The 24,406-nt window shown below is 38.1% G+C and overlaps 2 protein-coding genes across 2 annotated transcripts in view; one reads left to right on the forward strand and one right to left on the reverse strand.

Annotated features, from left to right (window-relative positions):
* The first annotated feature begins 40 nt into the window (after positions 1–40).
* On the forward strand, positions 41–3,738 carry pgpep1l (pyroglutamyl-peptidase I like). Its single transcript, XM_081372389.1, has 5 exons — positions 41–318; positions 531–583; positions 940–1,056; positions 1,234–1,460; positions 3,459–3,738. Exons 1-5 carry the CDS (start codon positions 285–287, stop codon positions 3,715–3,717), a joined length of 690 nt encoding a protein of 229 aa, XP_081228515.1. The 5' UTR covers positions 41–284; the 3' UTR covers positions 3,718–3,738.
* igf1ra (insulin-like growth factor 1a receptor) overlaps positions 3,737–24,406 on the reverse strand; it is a 110,106-nt gene continuing 89,436 nt past the window's right edge. The window contains exons 18-21 of the mRNA XM_081372386.1: positions 14,691–14,853; positions 14,467–14,596; positions 12,029–12,163; positions 3,737–8,954 (exon numbers count right to left, since the gene is read on the reverse strand). Of these exons, the coding sequence (XP_081228512.1) occupies positions 8,465–8,954; positions 12,029–12,163; positions 14,467–14,596; positions 14,691–14,853 (918 nt within the window). The 3' untranslated portion in view covers positions 3,737–8,464. The remainder of the gene's footprint in view (positions 8,955–12,028; positions 12,164–14,466; positions 14,597–14,690; positions 14,854–24,406) is intronic.

Here is a 24,406-nt window from a genome sequence, read left to right on the forward strand (position 1 = left end):
ATTCTGTCCTGTTCAAGATGTTTGAAGTAGTGCGTCTTTAGCACTATGATGGGATATGAGATGGCTCTCCCATGTGGAGAAAAACGGACAATGCACTGCCTCACAGCCTAATTTGCGCAGTCACGTTCGGTTATAGCCCTATTCAAGACATTTAAGTTATATAGGCTTTACTGTTGTACAGCATAACGTTAGTTACTTTCGTCTTCAGTTACTATCAACGACAAAGGCGGTAAACCGTGTTTTAAGTAAAAACTTTTAACTTAATAAAATCTCATCTCGATGACATGGACACTACTCGCGAAACTGTAGTTGTAACAGGTAACGTTAACAGTTAACTTAGGTGGTTTATTTTGGGGCGGTAATTTGACGCATTCAACTATTTCGTCGAGTGAAAGTTGTTTGGCAGTTAATATAGTTCGCTGTGTAAATATAACGTTACTAAAGAACATGTGATTAGTGTTGCCTAATTAGTCAGCTCTGTTGCTTTTATGTATGTTAATGCTGTTTTTTATTTTTTTCTAATTTACTAGGTTTTGCCCCTTTCCGACAATATGTAGTGAATCCAAGTTGGGAGGCAGCTAAGGTAGGCCCTATTAGTAAAACAATGCCATTTTTACCCTTTTACATAGATACTTATAATTAAATTTGAGCAATTTGGCCAAATTAAAGTAATTCGCCCAAAAATGAAAATTTTACTTACCCTCATGTAAAAGCAGTAACAGTTATTTATTTTCTTCTGTGAAGGATAAATTACACCTTTCTTTTACTTAATGGTGCTTTTGTCTTTTTTGTTGTTGCTTAATATTGAATAAAATGCCAATTTTCAGGTTCCTATAGGAATACAAATAGGAACAAACCCCATGTGCTTAAAGTCATTATAAGTTCTGGTCAGTAAAATGGACGCACACACACTATGGCCACACTTTGCTATTTGAGCAGGGATTGAAGATGGCAGGACTTGGATTGGGCATAGATGTCCATATTATGGAGATTCCTGTCAGTTATGCAAATTCACAAGAAGTTCTTGATGATATCTGGCAAGCAATGACTCCAAAGGTAACAAACAAATATTTATACAAAGACCAAGTCTTGATGAAACACTTCATAACAGAGAAGTGATTATGAGATGCAGATTAGAAGTTTACAGCATCTGAGATGACATGTTTTAAAACTAAAACATTTTACTTTTGATACAAAATGACGACAGAGACATTTTCCCGCTGCGATGGGCAGGTTGTTATCCATTTGGGCATAGCCCCAGGATCCAAAGGCATCACACTGGAGCAAACAGGCAAGAACCACTGCTACAAAGACAGGGATGTGAGTGGTCTGTACCCTGTTCATCACTGCTGTATTGAGGGAGGACCCGGACGACTGGACTCTATCATAGACATGAGATCCCTTAGCAAGCATTTAAAAAATATGGGACTTGATGTCATCTACTCCAGGGATGCTGGGAGGTAATAAAGTCACAATTTGATTCATGGATAAAACTTGAAAATATTATTCATCCTTAAAAATGTAAAGTTATCTGTAAAAATTTGTTGATTTAAAGGGATACTCCACCCAAAAGTGAAAATTCTTTCATTTACTCATGGTAGATATGTATATGTAGATGCCACATTCGACCGCTCCAGACACATAGGCACGTCCGCCATCTTGGAACACACACTAGACTTTGAGCGCACAAAATTTCTATGGACACTGTAACGGTCGTGATATGATGTCACTGCGCTACAGTCTTCTATGTATATATTTATCTATGACTCCCATGCCATCCCAGATATAAATATCATATGGTGTTTCTGTGGTTTTTGAAGCATCAACTTTGGAAGTCCCATACACTTCCAATACATGCAGGGGTGCAAACACATGAATGGTCAAAAAAGAGAGAGGTAATCGAAGCCCTCGTCCCGCGGCAAATATCCAGATACTACATTGCCACCATCCCCAACCCACCCCTATAGGCACATAGAGTCAAATGAAAAGAATGAATAATTCTAGGATGATTAGGGTAATTGTGTAGGGTAGGCCTAGTGCATCTGCATAAAAACTAATAAACAAAATACAAAAATAGGCTACAATAAAACACAAATACACGAGAAATAAAGCAGTGCTTTATGTTTTTCAGGTAAATTAACTGTATTAAGTATTAATACAGTTTACCTTTTGACAAAACGTGATTTTTCTCTTTCTCTTTTGTTGTTTGATTAACTTTGGTGACACAAACAGCTACAGGTATATTGGGTGCTGTCCCTTTAAGACGAATGCACGTATCTAATACCGGTAATTAATTTTATTTTGACTGCGTTTACGGGGAAACTCGTTGAGACGGACACTGGTTTATTTTTACGTGCATGTCTGTTCAAACACAAATAGATCAGAAATAAAAGGGAATTCGGTGTTCACGAACTTCACGTGCTGTCTGCGACTGCGTGGCTCTGTGCGCCGACAGACCATCTACATTTGGATGTTAAACATAATATAGGCTATATAGCCTGATACAGCAAAGACAACGTCGGCAGTATTGACGGCAAAATAGGCAACAGAATATTTCGTTCTGTAGGCCTATTGACAGGGGCAATATTTGTAAATCGATAATTAGGCCTATTTTTTAAATTACAATTATATATGCATTTGTCAAAACCGAGAAACTTTCAAGCATCAAAATGTAATTTATTAATATGTATTTGCGCCTTCTATTTTGTCTGAAAACTTCCAACAGTCTTGCGTGTCGCGTGAAAAATAGGCGTCGGTTGCGGTTCTATTTCTAGCACACGGTTTCGGCGCGGCTCGAGAAGTGTGTGTGTCACGCAGGCATTGTGCTCTAACACAAGCTCTAACCAGTTAACATGAGAGCCGACATAAAAACGGACACTCCACGCCACGCAGAGAGAAATGTGATGCAGCGGCAGATCCAGAGTGAGACAGAAACACTAGTGGTTCACGCTTGCGCACATACTGGTTTGGCGCGCAGTGTTCTGATTCGCTTATTTCCTATTTACTTGTTGGTGGACGCAATCCAGAATTACTGTTGGTTAAATTCTAATCAGATATAATATATATAGATATAAATTATAACCAGACCCTCTCAAACCATCAGACCCCCCCCCCCCCCCCCCCCCCTAAAAAAAAACTCTTCGGATCTGCACGATTCACACAAGTCACCCAAACTGACGTGAAAAAAGCGGGAGGCGCCGAAAAGCGCGCTGTTTGCACCCCTGTACATAGCAGAGATGGATTGTTTTTGAATTTGCATTCATCTGAATTTGCAAGTCATATATACAGTACATTCTTTCAGTAAATAATATGAGAATTTTCATTTTTGGGTGGAGTATCCCTTTAAGGTCCTGAAAAAGGACATTGTTGTTGATACAAAAGTTGGTACTGTAATTCAACAGTTTATTTTCCCCCTCCATTTGTGAATTTGTTAATATTTTTCTCATAATTCTCTGCAGGTACCTGTGTGATTTTGTATACTACTATTCACTGTACCATGGGCAGGGAAAGGCTGCGCTGGTCCACGTGCCAGCCTCAGGAAGCCTGGCAAGCCCAGAGAGACTGGTACCACAACTCCAGACCATCATCCACGCTCTGTTACGCCAGCTGGGCAGCTCTGCACACACAACCTCAGAGTACGTGGACAGCACACAGGTAGAAAACATCCTCCATAAAACACAATCCTGTCATGTAGACCACATAGTGGAAATTCAATAAGTGACACTTGACACAAGACTTCAGGACTCATTCATTTTTTTAATTCAAAATTTAAGAAAAAAAGAAAATACATGAAAATTCTTCAGATATACATTAAGCCAATGGCATGTAAAAAGTCTACCATCTCAACTGGAGGTGAGGAGAAAACTGAAAAACAGGAGGCCTTAGATACATAACTTAAAAGAAGACGAGAGTACCAGCCAAGTCATTTCATCATCAGTTTCTACCAATCAATGCAATGAAACAGAGATATTTTTTATTTTTCTCCTTTTTTTCTTTGTTTTTGTTTTTTTGTGAAAGGTAAATAAAGTGTTATTAAACTCTTTTCAGTACAGTAGTTCAAGGCCCCTTTTGAAATTTGTTGGAATGCCAAGCAGAAACAACAGTGCCTGGGAAATGATGTCTGTGAAACCTCAAGCTCATTATTGCAATTAAAATGCATACATGCATCTGTTCTAAACCTGAGGTTTTGCATGATGAAGAAATATAATACAATAATAATAGTTCTCATGATAGTTGAGGAAAAAAATCTTTCAGTCAATCTACCTTCAGGTTTGCAGAAAACTTTCATAGCAACATAAGCTATTTCTACTGTAAACTTGTCTCTTTTTATTTTAAATTCTAGTCATGTTCTCTCTCTCTCTGTGTCATGACTACCCGTAATCTACTGGACATCGCTGTCCTATTTGTGTATGTGTTTCTGTAGAACTGTAACCTACTGGTAACTAAGGAACCTTGGCAGCATTCAATGAAAACTGACATTCACTTTGCAACAGGCCAATGCTTTTGTCCATATTCATTACAGGAAGAAAAAAGAAGCAGAAATAAATAGTGATATCTATAATTTTCCATTATAAACACATCAAAATCTTAATCACTACATCTACATGTGATACACTCCCACCCATATACATACGCAACAATACAAGCACAAGGGCTTTTATAGAATGGTTATTTCGATCGTCTTGTACCACACAATAATATTCTTTTCTAACAATGTGCCTCTCAGCATCCCGACCAGGTATCTTCTACAAGCGCCCTCATTTCCAACCCCTGGAGTTCAAAAGATGAAAAAAAAAAAAAAGTCAAAGAATATTTTAAGTGCCATGAAACAGAACGGCCAGGGGTTGTAAGACCGTGACTTTCTCTGAATCCTCTTTGCAATTTAATCATCTGACCCATCTGTTTTTAACGGTTGTTTGCAGAGAGAAAGCATGTTGCTTAGATCCACCACCTTCCCAATGCTATTGGCAAGACTATTTGTAGTCTCTGTAAAGCAGCATGTTGTCAGCAGCAGTAGAAAAGAGAGGCAAAACTACAGCCCTTTCTCCCTCTAGAGAATGATGTAGATGAATACGCCGACAACAATTGGCCCTTTATATATTGTACTCGCTAGACATATGCATCTGACCAAACAAATCAGTTGGAATGCTTTTTCCAGGTAGGTTTATGAGAAGGGAAAAAAATCCACTGGTTTGTTGTGAGAAATCCACAGTATGCATTCAATCGTTTAGATGCTTTGGCCAAAAGGTATTACAGCAAACTGCAGCAAAAGAGAAGGAAGATTCACTTATAATGTTATAGTTAGCAGTGTATTAAAGTCATCCTCAGTTATAGGCCATTGACAGATGTAGGAGACTGACATTGTTGTGCAGAAGAAGGTCATGCTGGCAAACTGGATGTCAAGGGCCATGATCTCCGTTGATGCTGCAAATGAGTTCTTGCTAAATAAGACCCTTTAAACTAATGGAAAATTTAAGATTATGTAGAGTTTTCAATGACAAAATCATATCTGGACTCAAATCATGTTTTTTTGTTGATGTCTTGCTCTCATTGCAAGTTAGGATATTATATGCGCTCCTAAACCTTTATGAACAGCCGTTTTATTGATTAGATGGCAATTAAGGGGTGATCAGTGAAGAAGAATATTTAATACCAAAAAAAAACAAAAAAAAAAAACACTTGATAGCTGATAGCAAAGAACTGTTTTATCTCTAAGGTCCATTATGATGAAACCATCTGGTGAATTAGGTATTTTAACACGATTATTTATAAAAGTATTGCAGTGTGATCAAGAGCAGTGCGATTTTTGCGTTACCAGGCATGTGATAAGGGATGCAATAGACACGCCATTAGGAATCCCATTGGCATGATAGCTCACACCATGACTTCCTCTCTCTCCACCCCTGGGAGCTTGTACTCTGTGGTGCTTAAAGAGTTTTTTTTTTTGTTAATTTTTTTGTTTTTTATCAGAGACATGACAGATGATGATAAGGTGTCCATTACAGAAAAAAGCGAGATGTATTTTATCATTTCATATACTTACACATTTAAAAAAATAAAAGAGAATGAGGTAGATAGATGCTGAAGGAAATGAAAAAAAAAAAGTCCCCCAGTCATGACATCATGGAAAATGCATCTATAATCTGACTTTATACTAAATCATAAGGGCATTTGTACAGTGATTTCAACTGGTATCACACACACACGCACACACACAAAAAAAAAACCCAGGAAATTAAATAAATACCCCTTCAAAGGGGGAAAATAACCTTCTAAAACAGGATAAATAAGTCCTGGGTAACGTTTCCAAATACACATGAAGAAATTCTTCAAAACTAAACTTTTTTTTAAAGCCAACTAGCCAGGGAAAACTATTGTTTTATTTAGCAATCTTTGAAGAAACCGATCACTTCTCTGAACTTGAACCGATTCTTATTTGGTTACAGATGGCATATTTCATCAGGAAGGTTAGTGTTCATTGCATGGATTTATAAAATCGTTGGCATATGGTTGGTTGGTTGGCTGGCATATGCGAGACAAATTAAGACAACCCGATTAGCCCTGTTAGTTGCTATTCAGTTACATGAATGGGTTACAAAAATAAGTCTATGAGGGTAAAGAAATGTAAATGAAAACTTCCATGTCAATGCCTGGCAGGAGGCATGAGCACGGACACTGACATACTGTACGGTTTACTACACTGTAAGGAGAGGCCAGCAACTAAAAGCCGAGGTGGAATCAGCTATGATGGGAACATAATGTTTGGAGAACAAAACCTTAACATTAACCTGAGATTGAGCTGCACCTCATGAGCAGGTGCAATGGTAGACAACTTTATCAAGGGTGCCTAAAGTTCACATGCAGAGCTAAAGGAGTTTGTTGTAACTAATAATAATAATAATAATAATAATTAATAATAATAATAATATTATAGAGAAATGTTAAACACAAGGCAATGGACATGTGGCAATGCAGACAACCTCTTAGGGAGAAAAAAATAAATTGCTATTCTCTTTTTTTCTTTTCTTTTTTTCTTTTTTGCAAGAAGAGTATAAAGCATAAGAAAATGGACTGTAGTGGAGATATCATAAAATATTAAACCTGAAGGATTTCCATATACACATGTGTGTGTGTGTGTATATATATATATATATATATATATATATATAACACCCACAAAAGAAGAAAAATAGCAGCTTCTTTCTGTACAGACAAAGAGGTGAACATCAGAACTGTAAAAAAGTTATCAAAAGTGACTCAAACCAATGATTTGTATGTAAATGATCTTGTGGTCTAACATAGAACTGTAAGACCCTTCTCAGAATCATATGATTTGTACAGAAAGACTAATGACTAGTCTAAAAAAAATACCTGCTGTGTACAATGCCTCACTCATCACACAAAACAGATGAAGCCCCTCAGTTTGCTTCATGACCGAGCTGATCCCTTATAATTCATGTACGCCTCTGCAGCGCACCGATCTCTTCACCTTCGCGATTAGCGCCGTGCTCTTTCCTTTTGACTTGAGGCATTGCTTTCACAGAGGCTCAGCTCACAGATGGTGTGTGCAGCAGGAACTGCCATGCAATAGTTGAAGATCAGATTCATATAAAAAGGGGAAAGGGGAAGGATTTACAAACTCAAGCTGATTGTAAAAGATGAGGTCCAGAAATCCCCCATCAAAGACAGTATGAGAGCTTAGTCCCTCGATTGCGCTACTTCAAAGTGCAACCTTGAAAAGTCGGCTGTGGATGGGGGGGGGTGTGGGGGGTGATGTAACGATAAATAACTTTTGATTTGGCAAAAATTTGGCAGTTTCAAAAAAAGCCCACCTCACTCTCAAACAAACACCCTTGAAATGGATTAAGTAGAAGGGTGGATTCAACCAGTAACATGACCAATCACTGATTGAGAACAATCGATCGCAGCTAAGAAAGTCTTGCGCCATTTTGAAAGAGAAATGTGTGACAGTTTTAGAGGAAGAAATGTACTTGCGCTGAAGAGGTGAATGTGTATTTTTGTATAAAAACACATTGGTATGCACCCTGAAAGCGTTCACGGGCTGGGCTTGCTGGCTAATATGCTTGTCTCTCTTATTTCACAATGAACTGGCAGGTTTTCTTCCTTTAGAAAACATTAAAACAGTTTTTTTTTCACACAAGTGAAAGCCAGGCCTCTCTAGTGTGGTGGTTCATTCTGAAAACTTAAATATTGCAAGAGTTTTTGTAGGCTTTTTCTGTCACCAATCGCCCGAAACATCCTCCATCATTCGAAATCATTTGAACAAACTGATCCACTGACTTCCAGGAAGGACACCGTCCTTTTGGTTGTCGACTCCATGGTCAGCCCTGGGTTTTGACTCCTCGAGAATGAAAGAAAAAACACATATGACCATGTAGACAAAGGGACGAGGGAAATTTGGGTACCCTGTGTGGAGGAGTAGAGGGAAACTGAGCAGTCGTGATCAGCAGGCCGATGACTGAGGCAGTGGCAGCGCTCGCTCGTTCTTCCTCCCCCCGTTCATGTGCGCATAGGGCTGCGTCTCATCGAACGCCGGCCCCAACAGCACCACTGGCCCGTTTGCTGCTACCTGTCCTGAGTGCTTGTCTAAGGCCAGGCCCGGAGAGGGTGGTGAGGTCGAGGGGGTTAGGGCGGACCCCATTGGCGTCCCGGGCCCCTGAGCTGGGGAGAGCGGCTGTGGACTCTGGGTCTGAGCCCCTGTGCTCCCCTGAGAGGAGGGGGCTAACGTGGAAGCAGGATCCAGTGGAACGTTCTCCATGTTCTCCACCTCCATGTCCAGTTCCTCTGTGTCGGGGGGCTTGTTCTCCTCACTGTAGAAAAAGCTAACCTCCGGGAAGGGCGGCTCCAGTTCCTCTTTTATGCTGTTGATGATCTCCAGAAAAGACGGTCGCATTTTAGGGTTGTACTGCCAGCACATCCGCATCAGTTCAAACCTGTAGACCAGATACACATATAGTGTTATAGTTTGAATTTAAAGAAAGTTGATCAGAAGTCACATGAACTATTAGAAGTAAAAGTTACTATTTTTGATGTGTTGCAATAAACCGACTGTGAACTGCAAATAATGCACACTAAAAAACAAAAGATTTGCAAAACAAATTATTCTTAAGAGCCAGTTCATTTTAGTGAATCAAAAATGTACAGCACGGCCAGTTAAGCCTGATTCCTGGAATTAAATGACCAGAATAAGCCAGTTCTTTTAATCAATACTTGATCAATAAAAAGATTATTTACCAGTTTGAACCAGTCTAAAACTCTGACCTGTATACAGAGATTTTATTGTAAACTAAAACTATTAAAAAGATTTGGTAATTAAAATAAATCTTAAGTAAAATGGAACAACTTGAATGAAAATTAGAGTCGAGTTGCAGAATTCGTTTAAAGAATTAGCAGAGAGAGAGAGAGATTTTCAGCAAAATTGACATTATAACTGAAATATAGCAACATTTCAGCATTGTGGTTGTGACAGAGGCAATGTACAACTCTTCTATTCATGTACAAATCTCATACTCGTATACTGCAGTGCAAACTAGCAATATAAAGTCAATAAAATCTCATAAACCCAGGTGATTCACACTTAAAAACTCCACCCATCAACAGGTGGCAGTGTTCACTACAGCTAGAACACACAGGAGTGTAGTGGAGAAGACCACTTCTAGAACATTTTGTGGTTGTACACACTGAGAAGTGCACTACTATCCTGAAAACTCCACAGACCTGTCTCATTTGAACAACTGAGGATGCATGAGAAGCAAAAAACAAAATAATAAAACCTATGATCATAACAGTTTGGTGTGGTACTATCCCACCATCTTGGTAAAACAAACAAACAAGCTACGAATAGTTTCAGCACTAACTATCCCACTGAAATACATTTTAAGTGACCTCCAGCCACAGGTTCAGAGCCGACCTGGGAACTCTCTCGCAAGGACATTCCACAGTATCAGGTCAAATACTGCACTGGAAGTTAATGGCGGAAAGTTAAACTTTTTTGTGGTTTCAACTTATGAGATGTTCCCTCAAAACGACGACAAGTTTTTTTGGACAGGTCTGGCGTTTGCAAGTAACCTTCCTTTTTACCGCTTGTTGGATCACAAATTCATAGCAGAAGCCATCTGTCATTTCTCACTGAAGTGATTTCAAACCCAATCAGAAAATGTGATAAATCCTGCCCACTGTCTGCACTCACTATCTCTTTTCCAAAACCCATTGAGCTACCTTCCTGTCTACGTTCTCTCTCTATGGGCGGCTGCCTTCTAAGGCAGCATACTAACTGAAAGGAAACCTCATAAGTTAATGATTTGAAGCGCTCTACAAAGCCAGCAACTCCACAAATAGCGCTCAGAGTCGGCATGAGAGACTCGACTCAAAATGAATCCCAAAAGAGTTTGATGTTAGTATGTTTTTAAGCCTATGGCAAGATAAAAATAAACAGCTCTCACACAAATCTGAACAATTTTCACTACTCTTAAGTATTAAATTACATATTCATAATGACATATCTGTTCAGTCTGTCCATGTCTTCAATTTTATGCTTTTCACTGAGCTTGTCAATGCATTCTGGGATTGCCTTCTCTTTGAAGGATAAGTGTGTTGATGCCTTAATTAAATTGATCAAACGTGACGGTAAAGACATTCATGTTTAAAAAGATTTCTATATCAAATAAATGCTGTTCTTTTGAATCTTATATGTTCTATGCATCCCAAATGTATCCCAGTTTTCACATAAATATGAATCAGCACAACTTTTCAACATTAATAATAAGAAATGTTTCTTTCACACCAAATTAGCATAATGTGGCAGTGAAGACTAGAGTAATGGCTGCAGAAAATTCAGCTTTCTCATCACAGGAATAAATTACATTTTCAAATATATTAAAATAGAAAACATTACATTGTTATAATGTTTCACCATATTAGCGTTTTACTGTATTTTGGATCAAATAAATGCAGCCTATGCAGAATAGACGACTTTCAAAAACATTTGAAAAAATCGTACAGACCCCAAACTTTTGAGTGTATCGTTATGTCATGAGCATGACTATGATGCCTTAATATGCTGGCTAGGTAGGCAGCTCACTAGGTTTTGGAACAGAGCTTCTGACTGCCATTAAGGACAATGATGAAATATAAAACCTAAAAACCTGTTTTCAAAAACAATGTATCCATGATGTACAATTTAAAAAATGCTTCAAAAACATTAATGTTAAACAGTTTTGGGATAAAAATGTCCAAGTATTGAGCTCAACATGATGAGCGTAGTTCAAGCAAGTGTTCAAGAGATCTACATGCTATTTCTGAATCCCTGCCCTTGTATTTCAGCCAAGTAATACTTAAATTCTCATGATATCATAGAAATGAGGCCGACATCCTGACTTTATGATGTTTAGCTGAGTGTAATGATGAGATACAGATGACAAAGCTTCAGCGTTTTTACAGCGCTAGCTATGTAGCGCAGCGCAGCATATGTTCAATCCTCCTCTCTCGTGCAATCAGGACAATGTAGCTGCCATGGAAACCGGGGGTTTGTGTTTCCATAACAGTTGAGACAAGAAAGAGTGACTGAGGGAGAAAGGGGTCAAGAGAAACGGACAGATAGACCTCATGCCTCGCTACTGACATCAGCCCAGAAAAGGAGAATGGCAGACCAGATCGGTGACGCAGGCAGACATGAAGATGCGAAGATAAGTACGAGAAGCTCTTAATAAAAAGTGGAGCAGCGCGGGTCACCGTTACTGTCACCCCCTGGGAACCGCGCATTCTCCCTTCTATGGATGGAAGCTCTTTGACAACATGATGTCACCTGTCTCCTTTTAACCCGTGACGCAAATGGCACCAGTCAGGCTTTGGCCTGGCAAGACGTTAGCAGCAGCATCTGGTGACATACTATCGACATTTTAACGTGATATCGCATCCCTAAATAGAAAAGAGCCGGTTAGAGGACAAAGGGTTAACAGTGTAAAGCAGAGTGCCAAGTTTGGGAGCAAAGTGCAGTTGGTGGACTCACAGCATGTCGGGACAGTTGTCGGGTTTATCCAGCAGTCCTCCCTCCATGACGAAGCGCAGTACCTGCTCGTTGGACATGCCCTGGTATGGCTGCTCTGCTAAAGTTGCGATCTCCCATAAAACCACACCGAACGACCTGAAGAAAGAGGAACTGGTTAAAATAACTGCAGGAGCTACACAGTCACTTACACAGGCACTTACAGTAAATCATGGTAAATGTCACAAAACCCATTTACGTCCAATTACGTCAGCAATCGTAAACATCAAGTAACTCAATCCAGTCAGACGAGGACGGAGAGGAAAGGAATGAGGCCATTTAAGGTCAAGAGATGCATGAAGAGGCACTTTGAGACAATTGCAGTCCTGCGGAGCCTAAAAGCAGCGCGTCACTGAAAAGCTGCGGACGCATCAACGCATTTCCTTATTTTTCTAGCATGGAACAACAAAATGCTCATTTTCAAAACAGCACAAAAGTCGCGAACACCGCATGAGCCGCTGACCTGAACTTTTCTCTTTTAGTGTGGTGTTTTTGTTAGCCCTGTGTTCCTCATTAATGAAAATGAGTCCATATATTAGCCGGCGGCCGGTGAGAAAGTGCAGCAGCGGACCAGAAAGTCGGCAAACCCCAAATAAAAACCACACAAAGAGCACACTGTTGCCAGTCGTTATTCATTAGTTCTCCGAGGACAAATTTTCTACACTGGCCAAGGATCTGAGACAAAGCTCAACACCCTTTAAAACAGGGCTATTACAACAGTGACTTGCATCTAATTGGCTGCAACATCTGCGTGTTGAAAGACAAAACCGCATTAGAGTGGGACTTTTTCAGGGGAAGGAAACAAATAAAGACACCTAACGGCGAGGTTTATGGGAGTACGAGATGGGAGCTCGCGGTGACTCTTTTCATCTCAGGGACTTCAAAAGCAGCAGATACGGACGGAGGGACAGGGAGGCGGGTCTGCGCTGGCACACCAACCCCATCATTACCAAACATCTGGAGGAGGTTAGGAGCGCACGGAGTGACAGAGCTGTGGGACGCTGGAGATTGGGAAACTGCAGAATTGGAGAAGTCGGTCTATGGCACCGTGACTGTTCTACTGAACCGCCGCTGCTGGGACTAAGGCTGTGGAGAGACAGTCTGTCTGACACAAAGAGACAATGTGTTTGGGCACGTTTCGCTTGGCTGGGACTGGAAGAATGTCTGGAAGTGATGCATATTCTCCCTTGACACAGAACATCAGTGGAAAAAAAACATTAAAGGGTTTTCACCTCTTATAAGCCTATGAGGCTTCCTTTCGTATTAAGAAAAATAAAGAGACAGTTTCAATGCTTTCTGGACAGTAAGGGGCCTGTGGTGGAGAGGGGCTACTGTGTTTCTGATGGGACATCCTGCTGATCAGATGGAAAAATGTTTCATCAGTCAAATTTTGGACACACGTTAATAAATTAAACTTTTTTTGATAAAAGCTTATACTTCAGTTTTGTTTTAATTTTTTTATTGGCAAATATATTTTTTTGCACATGGATTTCTTAACATAATCTATTAACTTAAGTTTTAGACTCAAGTTTGTTGTAATTATTAATTTGTTGCAAGTATTTTTTGCAGGGTTTATACATTAAAATATAAAACTTTCTTTATTTTTTAGGAAGGGGGTCCCACAAAAGGAGACATCATAAAACCCCAACCTATACCAAAGGCAACTACTTTGAAGAAACCTAAATATGAGGTAGTTTTGGTTCCCATATAATTCCTACACTTCCATATTCCTTTTTTGCAACAGAATAAGTCAGAAAAGATGCATTAAATTGTAAAATATCAAAAGTAAAGATATGTATATGATAACAAAAGATTTCTATTTCAAATATTTGCTTTCTAAGAATTCAGAGAAAGAAATGTATCCGTTTCCACAAAACTATTAAGCAGAACAACTGTTTTCAACATGGATAATAAATAATAAGAAATGTTTCTCAAGCACCAAATCATGTAGATTGATTTCTAAAGGATCATGTGACTGAAGACTGCAATAACTGCTGCTGAAAACTCAGCTTTGCATCACAGGAATAAATTAAATTGTATAATATATATTAAAACAGAAAACAGTTACTTTAACTTGTAATAATATTTCACACTATTAATGTTTTTACTGTATATTCAATAAAAAAAATGCAGCCTTGATGAGCTTCTTTCAAAACATTAATAAATCTTACAGACCACAAACTTTTTAATATTAATGTATGTCCAATTGTTTGACCGGTAACATACTGTACATGCAAGCGCAGATCAATTCACACACACACACACACACACACACACACACACACACACACACACACACACACACACACACACACACACACTATGCAGAGAAGCAACAGAAAGTTTTGCATTTGTGTGTGTGTGTGTGAAGAGAAGTGTCAGAGAGGACAGGCAGCTCATACCAGACATCAGAATTTGTTGTGAACACTCCATCTTTCAAAGACTCCGGGGACATCCAGCGGACCGGCAGAAGCCCTTTGCCTCCTTTGCGATAGTAATCAGTCTCGTAGATGTCCCTTGTCATGCCAAAGTCTAAACGCATAAAGAGAGCAGACATGAGCTGGAAGAAAGCTGTGAAAGGCCAGTCACACCTCTCAATCAAATCTTGTTTCAAATATATTCTTACCTCCGATTTTAACTGTGAAGTCCTCAGCAACCATGCAGTTCCTGGCAGCCAGGTCTCGATGGACAAACTTGTTGGCATTGAGGTATGCCATCCCGTCCGCTATCTCTCCGGCCATCTGAATCATCTTCTTCAGCGGAGGCAGAGACTGGCTGCTAGAGCCCTGCTACATGGTGGAAAAAAGAGGACAAATGCTGCATTCAACACTTCTGTTTCTCTCATGCACTTCTAACCCCTTTGTGAAGAGCTGACTGACATATTGAGTAACTTTGAAAAACTGAACATTAACTAAAAGATAAGTTAAGATGTAGCCCATAGATCAGAGCAGAACAAAAATAAACGTAATAAACGTTATGAAGTAAAAGTATATTTTAATTAAAGCTGCAAGCAGCATTTATCGGGGTTCAAGCAGTTAAGGCCGTTAAGGACTTTAAGCACAAAAGCATCAAAAGTTATAAAGTTTTATTTAGCAAGCATGTAACCACTGACATCATAGATGGAAAAGACCATGTTCTAGCATCATTTACCATGATATACCACATTCTAGCATGATTTACCATAGTATATCATGATATACCATGGTTTACCATGATTTACCATGAATTTATCTCAGTTTATCTTGATTTACCATGTTCTAGCATGATTTACCATGATATGCCACATTCTAGCATGATTTACCATAGTTTATCATGATTTACCATGGTTTACCATGATTTACCCTGTTCTAGCATAGTTTACCATGAATTTATCTTAGTTTACCTTGATTTACCATGTTCTAGCATGATTTACCATGATATAACACATTCTAGCATGATTTGCCATAGTTTATCATGATTTACCATGGTTTACCATGATTTAACATGGTCTAGCATGATTTACCATGATATATCATGTTCTAGAATGATTTACCAAAATTCTAGCATGATTTACCTTGATACACCACATTCTAGTATTATTTATTATGATTTACCATGGTTCTAGCGTGATTTACCATGATTTACCACATTACTAGCAATTATGTGAAGTGTCAGTGCAAATGAAGTGATAAACACTGACAAAATATGATTTTGTTATAATAGTTATTGTTATATAAGTGATTTGCACAAAGCACATGTGAAAAGACTTCATAAATAGAATGGCCAGCAGAGGGCACTAGAAGACCACTTATTGGCTCAGTTTCACTTTAAATTTCATTATTTTTACCAGTTTTCTGCACTAAATCAAACCAGTTTTTCCATGTTAACTCAATAATGCATGCTTACACACACACACACACACACACACAAAGACAAATGTTGTTGTTTTTTCAATGTAATTGTAAATGTTAAAAAAGGGATTTTATAAAGTCTAAATATAAATTATAGAACAATATGACAAAATGACTATTTTAAACAGCAGGGGGCAGTAAAATACCACTTATTGGCTTAATATGCCATTATATCCATATCATTTTCACCTTTTTAACTGTTATAGAGGCAAATTTTGTCTAATCTGTCTGAAAATTTTCATGCATGTTCAGAGTGATATTTCACATGTTCTGACTTGTTTTTAAGAAGGTTTGAACATTCATTAAAGAGATATAGGCTTTCGGGGACACTTGGTAAAGGCCACATTTTGAAGTGAACCTAATATAGCTTTCCAAATGAAGTAGTTCAACTTTTTCTGACAATTATTGTTCTAGTGAGTCCAGAGAATTGTATTGCACTAGTTTTTAACATTATGATATGAAAATTATATGATCAGAGATGGAAAAGACCATTTATAGCCAATACAGGCAGTTTACCATAGGAAATATATGGTTTTAAAGCCTTTTAACAGTTATAGCGCCAACTATTGTCCGATCTCCATAAAATTTGGCATGCTTGTTAATGATGTTATGTCACATATGCTCACCAATTTTTGTGAAGTTCTGAGTTTTCATTTAGGATTTATAGTCTTTTTAGTGTATTTTGCCACGCCCATTTTATAAATGACCCTATTACAGCCATCCAAATGCAAAAGTTCAACTTTTTTTTGATAGTTTTTGATCTAGAGAGTCCAGAGAATTGTCCTAGACTGGTCTGGTTCCAATCGTGCGAAAAACCTAGGACTAGTTCGCAAAAGTAGGTTTTTAACATGTTTGCGAATATTTAATGAACGGTTTGATTGACAGCAATGGTCCTTGAGGCAAAGTTGTTCAGGATGAGGAGATCTATCAAATGATATGCATATTGTGTGGATATTTGTAACACCACGTGATTACAGAGCTGTAAAACTCGTTAGCACCAACTAGTGGCCGATTTCTTTCAAAATTGTTACAGACCTCTATGGCCTTGAGTTGAACATGCCCATCGAGTTTCGTTCCGATCGGCCTCCGTTAACCTTGTCTAATAGGTGCTCAAACTTCATTGGCCGATGGCGGCCATGTTTTTCGAGATACGCCAATGTCCTCATACACATACATGGCACCTTGGACCAAGACACTGCATGCCAATTTTCAAGTCAATCGGACTAATGGTCAGGTGGTTATAGCCTGTTTTATGTTTTTTTCATGTTATAGCGCCACCATGTGGCCAATTGCCGCGGTTTTTTTACTGTGACCTCAGATTGACCTCTTACACATGTGTACCAAGTTTGGTGAAGATACCTCATTTACTTCTGGAGTTATAGCCATTTTAGTAAAATAGGCCCTTCCCACAACGTACGTTTTGGCGCCCCTTACCGTCCGTGAGTCGAAATTTCAACTTTTTTTCGATAGTTTTTGATAATCAGACTCTAGAGAACATTTCTGCACTGGTTTGGTTCCGATCGGGTGAAAAACCTAGGACTAGTTCGCAAAAGTATGTTTTTGACAAAATTCAAAATGGCGGAAAATCTATCATGGCGGAAATGAAATCGGAGATATACGTTTTGTTCGTCAGGCGTCCAGCTTTCCAATGATATAACACACTTGAGTCTACGTCATACGGTCTAGTAGTTATGAGCAGTTTCGCGCTTTTGGTTGCTATAGCGCCACCTATGGGCCAATCGGGGTCATACTTTGATAGGTTCTCCCCAAATTGAGGACTACCATTTGGCCAAGTTTCAAGGTTCCAGCTCTTACGGTTTGGTCTGCACGATGCGTTTTAGGGGAAAATAATAATAATAATAATAATTAAAGCTGCAAGCAGCATTTATCGGGGTTCAAGCAGTTAAGGCCTTTAAGGCATTTAAGCACAAAAGCATCAAAAGTTATTAAGATTTATTTAGCAAGCATGTAACCACTGACATAATAGATGGAAAAGACCATTTACAGCCAATACAGGCAATTTGCCATGGGATATATATGGTTTTAAAGCATTTTAACAGTTATAGCGCCACCTATGGTCCGATCTCCATAAAATTGTTTACTGTGACCTCAAATTGAACCCATACACATGTGTACTGAGTTTGGTGAAGATATCTCATTTACTTCTTGAGTTATAGCCATTTGAGTAAATAGGCTCCTCCCACAACGATTTGCCACATTCTAGAATTATTTAATATGATTCTAGCATGATTTACTATCATATACCATGTTCCAGAATGATTTATTAGGATTCTAGCATGATTTACCTTGATACACCTCATTTCAGTATTATTTACTATGATTTACAATGTTTCTAGCATGATTAACCACATTACTAGCAATTATGTGAAGTGTCAGTGCAAATGAGGTGATGAACACTGACAAAATATTATTGTGTTATAATAGTTAGTTATATACGTGATTTTTTGTGTGTGTCCAAGTATGAATGCAAAAGCACATGTAAAATATTTCATTATTAAGTAGAATGGCCAGCAGAGGGCACTAGAAGACCACTTATTGGCTCACTTTCACTTTAAACCAGTTTTCTGCACTAAAGCAAACCAGTTTTTCCATGTTAACTCAATGCATGCTTACACACACACACACACACACACACACACACACACACACACACACACACACACACACACACACACACACACACACATACACACACAGCATAGTTAACCATGATTTACCATGATATACCACGTTCTAGTATTATTTACCAGGAGATAAACGACAATCTAGTATTATTTACTTTGATTTACCATGTTTCTAGCCTGATTTATCACATTACTAGCAATTATTTGAAGTGTCAGTGCAAATAAAGTGATTAACACTGACAAAATATGATTGTGTTATAATAGTTATTGCTATATAAGTGATTTTTTTAGTGTGTATTCAAGTATGAATGCAAGCACATGTTGAAATATTTCGTTAATAAGTAGAATGGCCAGCAGAGGGCAGTAGAAGACCACTTATTGGCTCACTTTCACTTTAAACCAGTTTTCTGCACTAAAGCAAACCAGTTTATCCATGTTAACTCAATGCATGCTTACACACACACACACACACACACACACACACACACACACACACACACACACACACACACACACACACAGCATAGTTAACCATGATTTACCATGATTTACCACATTACTAGCAATTATTTGAAGTGTCAGTGCAAATAAAGTGATTAACACTGACAAAATATGATTGTGTTATAATAGTTATTGCTATATAAGTGATTTTTAGTGTGTATTCAAGTATAAATGCAAGCACATGTGGAAAAATTTAATTAATAAGTAGAATGGCCAGCAGAGGGCAGTAGAAGACCACTTATTGGCTCACTTTCACTTTAAACCTCATGATTTTGACCAGTTTTCTGCACTAAAGCAAACCAGTGTTTCCATGTTAACTCAATAATGCATACTTGCTACATATGCTACACACAATAATGCTACACACACACACACACACACACACACACACACACACACACACACAAATGTTTCAGTGATATTGGTGTCACATTCACCTTCATCACATTCACCTTCTGTCTTCATCACATTCACCATCTGTCGTCATCACCTGCACCTGCTCCTCATCACCCTCCTCATCATCACCTGCTCCTCATCATCATAACCGTCACCTGTTGTCCTTGTCTTGATCTGTGTATTTAAGTTCCCCTCTCATCCATTATCATTGTCGGTTATTGTTTGTGCACTAGCACTCTGTTATGTTTGTTTTCATGTTGGAAAATAAAACCTTTGTTATATTTGTACCACACACACACACACACACACACACACACACACACACACACACACACACACACACACACACACCATCATTTATCATGATTTACCATGGCTGATACCAATACCAATATGAGAAAATGACTATTTTAAACAGCAGGGGGCAGTAAAATACCACTTATTGGCTTAACATGCCATTAATTCATATCATTTTCACCTTTTTAACTGTTATAGAGGCAAATTTTGTCCGATCTGTCTGAAAATTTTCATGCTTGTTCAGGGTGATATTTCACACGTTCTGACTTGTTTTTAAGAAGGTCTGAGCATTGATTAAAATCGATATAGACTTGGTAAAGGCCAGATTTTGAAGTGAACCTATTATAGCTATCCAAATGAAGTAGTTCAACTTTTTCTGACAATTATTGATCTAGTGAGTCCAGAGAATTGTATTGCACTAGTTTTGAACATTATGATATGAAAATTATATGATCAGAGATGGAAAAGACCATTTACAGCCAATACAGGCAGTTTACCATAGGAAATATATGATTTTAAAGCTTTTTAACAGTTATAGTGCCACCTATCGTCCGATCTCCATAGAATTTTTCATGCTTGTTAATGATGTTATGTCACATATGCTGACCAATTTTTGTGAAGTTCTGAGTTTTTATTTAGGATTTATAGGCTTTTTAATGTATTTTGACACGCCCATTTTATAAATGACCCTATTACAGCCATCCAAATGCAAAAGTTCAACTTTTTTTTGATAATTATTGATCTAGAGAGTCCAGAGAATTGTCCTAGACTCGTTTGGTTCCGATCGGGCAAAAAACCAGGGACTAGTTCGCAAAAGTAGGTTTTTAACATATTCGTGAATAATTAATAAACTGTTTGATTGACAGCAATGGTTCTAGAGGCAAAGTTGTTCAGCATAAGCAGATCTATCAAATGATATGCATTTTGTGATGATAAGTGTAACACCACGTGATTACAGAGCCATAAAACTCATTAGCGCCAACTAGTGGCCGATTTCTTTCAAAATTCTTACAGACCTCTAGGGCCATGAGCCGAACATGCCCATTGAGTTTCGTTCCGATCGGCCTCCGTTAACCTTGTCTAATAGGTGCTCAAACTTCATTGGCCGATGGCGGCCATGTTTTTTGAGATACGCCAATGTCCTCATACACATACATGGCACCTTGGACCAAGACACTGCATACCAATTTTCAAGTCAATCGGACTAACGGTCAGGTGGTTATAGCCTGTTTTATGTTTTTTTCATATTATAGCGCCACCATGAGGCCAATCACCGCGATTTTTTTACTGTGACCTCAACTTGAGCTCTTACATATGTGTACCGAGTTTGGTGAAAATATCTCATTTCGTTCACGAGTTATAGCCATTTTCGTATAATTAGCTCCGCCTCCTGCGAACGTTTTGATACCCCTTAGCAACCGTGGATCGAAATTTTACATTTTTTTCGATAATTATTGATCTTCAGACTCCTGTGAATATTTCTGCACTGGTTTGGTTCCGATCGGGCGAAAAACCAGGGACTAGTTCGCAAAAGTAGGTTTTGGACATAATCCAAAATGGCGGGAAAATTTGCATACCGGAAATGAAATCCTTGAGGCCTTTTTTGTTCGGCTTGACCCAAGGATTCCAAAGATATAAGACACTTGAGTCTGTGACAAAGGGTTGATGAGATTTAAGCAAAAATATGCCATTTTTTTGTTTTTTGCACTGTAGCGCCACCTATTGGCCAATCTAGCTCATATTCTCTGAACCTCTCCTCGATTTTTGTACTACCTTCTGGCCAAGTTTCAAGTCTCTAGCACTTACGGTTTAGGCTGCACGATGCGTTTTACGGCAGAATAATAATAATAATAATAAAAATCAGCACAATTACAATAGGGTTTCAGCATTTCATGCTTGAACCCCTAATTAAAGCTGCAAGCAGCATTTAGCGGGGTTCAAGCATTTAGGGTCTTTAAGCACATAAGGCAGTTTAGTGAGTTGTCTGAGTTTTTGTTTAGGATTTACAGGCTTTTGAGTGTTTTTTGCCATACCCATTTTCTAAATGATCCTGTTATGGCTACCCAATGGGTAAAGTTAAAGTTTTTTATATAATTAATAATCTAGAGCTTCCAGAGAATTGTACTGCACTGGTATATTTCCGATCGGGCGAAAACCTAGGACTAGTTTGCAAAAGTAGGTTTTTAACATAATCGCAAGTATTTAATGAACAAATTGATTGACAGTAGTAGTTCTTGAGGCAAAGTTGTTCAGTATGAGGAGATCTATCAAATGATATGCATCACGTGATTACATAGCCGTAAAACCTGTTAGCGTCAACTAGTGGCTGATTTTTCAAAATTCTTACAGACCTCTAGGGCCACGAATCGAACATGCCCACCGAGTTTCGTTCTGATCGGCCTCCGTTAAGAGTAAACTAACAGCTTTGAATTAAAATGGTGAGGTATCCTGTTGTAAACATCAACCATGCCTGTTGACAGTTCTCTTTTGTGGGAAGGGAATGAAAAGTTCTCAAATCCGCAGCACAGCCTCAGACATAACATTTATATCCATGATCTGCCATTTTCACTATTGTCCTTGCTTGCTTCTTCACAATACCTGCAGATCTTCTGATGATTCGGCTGTGCAGGTCCACATTAACACTGCCTGGCCTAGAACATGGACTGGAAAATGCAAATTTGGGGGGTATAAATATTAATGATCCTGACTCCAACGTCACAGTCGGTGTTATGGTGGGATTCACTCATTTTTCAGCGGTCTTTTGCAAACAAGAGATTTACACATGAAGGAGGAAACAATGGTGTTTGAGGCTCACGGTATGTCAGTTCCATGTCCAGAACTCTTATCATTCAACTATGCCAAGATAAATACAGTTTTCAATTGTATGGCACCTTTAAAATAGATGATTAGTAATATAATGCTTACTTGGAGTCTGAAATGGCTTTAACAAAAGAAGAAAAATATTCTTAGATTTCTGTTCATTCTAATCATGTACAAATAAAGTAGCACAATAAGATTACATTTATTTGAATGCATTAGTGAGTGTGTGATTGTGCTGTGTGTGCAGCGTGTCAATACTAAAAGTGAAGGTTTAGTTGATATCTTTGGTGATAATATCTGTAGTAATCATAAAAAAACAATTAAGAAATAAAGAATTAAAATTACAAATAATATTCTATTAAGATATGAGTTACAATAACATGATTTGCAATAGTAATAATATCAATAATATATGCACAATACACACAGATTAGACTATCAGGTCTGTGTTTTACAAAAACATTAGTATTGCAGCCAATGTGAGTCTGTGGGATTTATAAACAGACAAAATATTATTTGAAATGTTATTTTAATGATTTTATTAAGTTTAAACAATATTTCAAATGGAAAATATTGAAAAATTTCAAAAAAAAATGAAAAATAATATTTTAGTGAGCAGAATGAACCAATGAGTGTTCTTCTTCTGGTGGTTAAAATGTAAATGAAAACAATAATACTTAAACAATAATACTTAATACACTAACCATGCTTGAACACACACATGCACACACATTTTGTTGTAGATGTAGATATTTAAAATAAAAGATAGGTAACAAAATGATAATTGCAAATCTCCTCTGTATAACACCATTTTCAGATTTCAAATTAATTACTGAGAGGCAGAATTGTTCAAACTGAGAACTCAGTAAAAATGAAGTGATAAACTTTGACAAAACATGACTGTGTTATAATAGGTGATTTTCATGCAAGTAATTTTATATAGTCCAAAAACTAATGCAAAAGCACAGATGAAAATATTTTATTAAGTAGAATGTCCTGCTTCCATAGTAGAAGACCACTAATTGACTCACTTTCATTTGAAAGACTTTTTTATCCACCAGTAAAACAAAGCAGTTTCTCCATGTTCTTTCCATTAAGCATGCTTACACACACAGACACACACACAGACACAAACACATCCACACACACACACACACACACACACACACACACACACACACACACACACACACACACACACACACACACACACACACACAAAGACAAATATGTTTTCAATGTTTTTAGGATGTGATATTGTGAAAATATCTTCATCTCCTCATCTTGAACAACTTTGCCTCAAGAATCACTAATGTCAATCAAACCGTTCATAATCATAATAAAAAAATAAAATATATACAAATATCATAATAAAAAAAAAAAACATCATAATAAAAAAGATTGCTTCTTAAAGCATTTGTTTATTTCCCAATACTGAAGCGAATTAAAAGATCATGCGTAATCCTGCTGCTCCCTCTAGTGGACAACAGTGGTATTATAGCTTACATTTTACAGTTGAAGTGTTTGAATGAATGAATGGGAATTTGTTTTTTTACTTATATCTCAGGAACCAAAAGGCGAAAAATTCTGAAACTCAGAGCATAGATAGTGCTTGAGGAGCCCTGTTGAATGAGACCATCAAGGTGTTTTTGGGCGATTGGGGCTGGGAGTTATGACTGTTATAAGGCATATCTGTTCGGGCTATTATCTCTGGAATGCCCAGGGCAAATAACACCACATTTGAATCGAAGCTAGCCAAGGACGCGCCCTTTCCAACGAGCTCTCACACAATG

The sequence above is a fragment of the Scardinius erythrophthalmus genome, assembly GCF_964197995.2.
Source record: "Scardinius erythrophthalmus genome assembly, chromosome: 8".
Taxonomy (NCBI): Eukaryota; Metazoa; Chordata; class Actinopteri; order Cypriniformes; family Leuciscidae; genus Scardinius; species Scardinius erythrophthalmus.

What these genes read in the sequence shown, in the direction of transcription:
- pgpep1l (XM_081372389.1), top strand. Translation starts at nt 285, where the DNA reads ATGGACACTACTCGCGAAACTGTAGTTGTAACAG. An exon ending in CAAGTTGGGAGGCAGCTAAG is followed by an intron (nt 584 to 939) that starts GTAGGCCCTATT and finishes CTATTTGAGCAG; the next exon opens with GGATTGAAGATGGCAGGACT. An exon ending in GGCAAGCAATGACTCCAAAG is followed by an intron (nt 1,057 to 1,233) that starts GTAACAAACAAA and finishes TGCGATGGGCAG; the next exon opens with GTTGTTATCCATTTGGGCAT.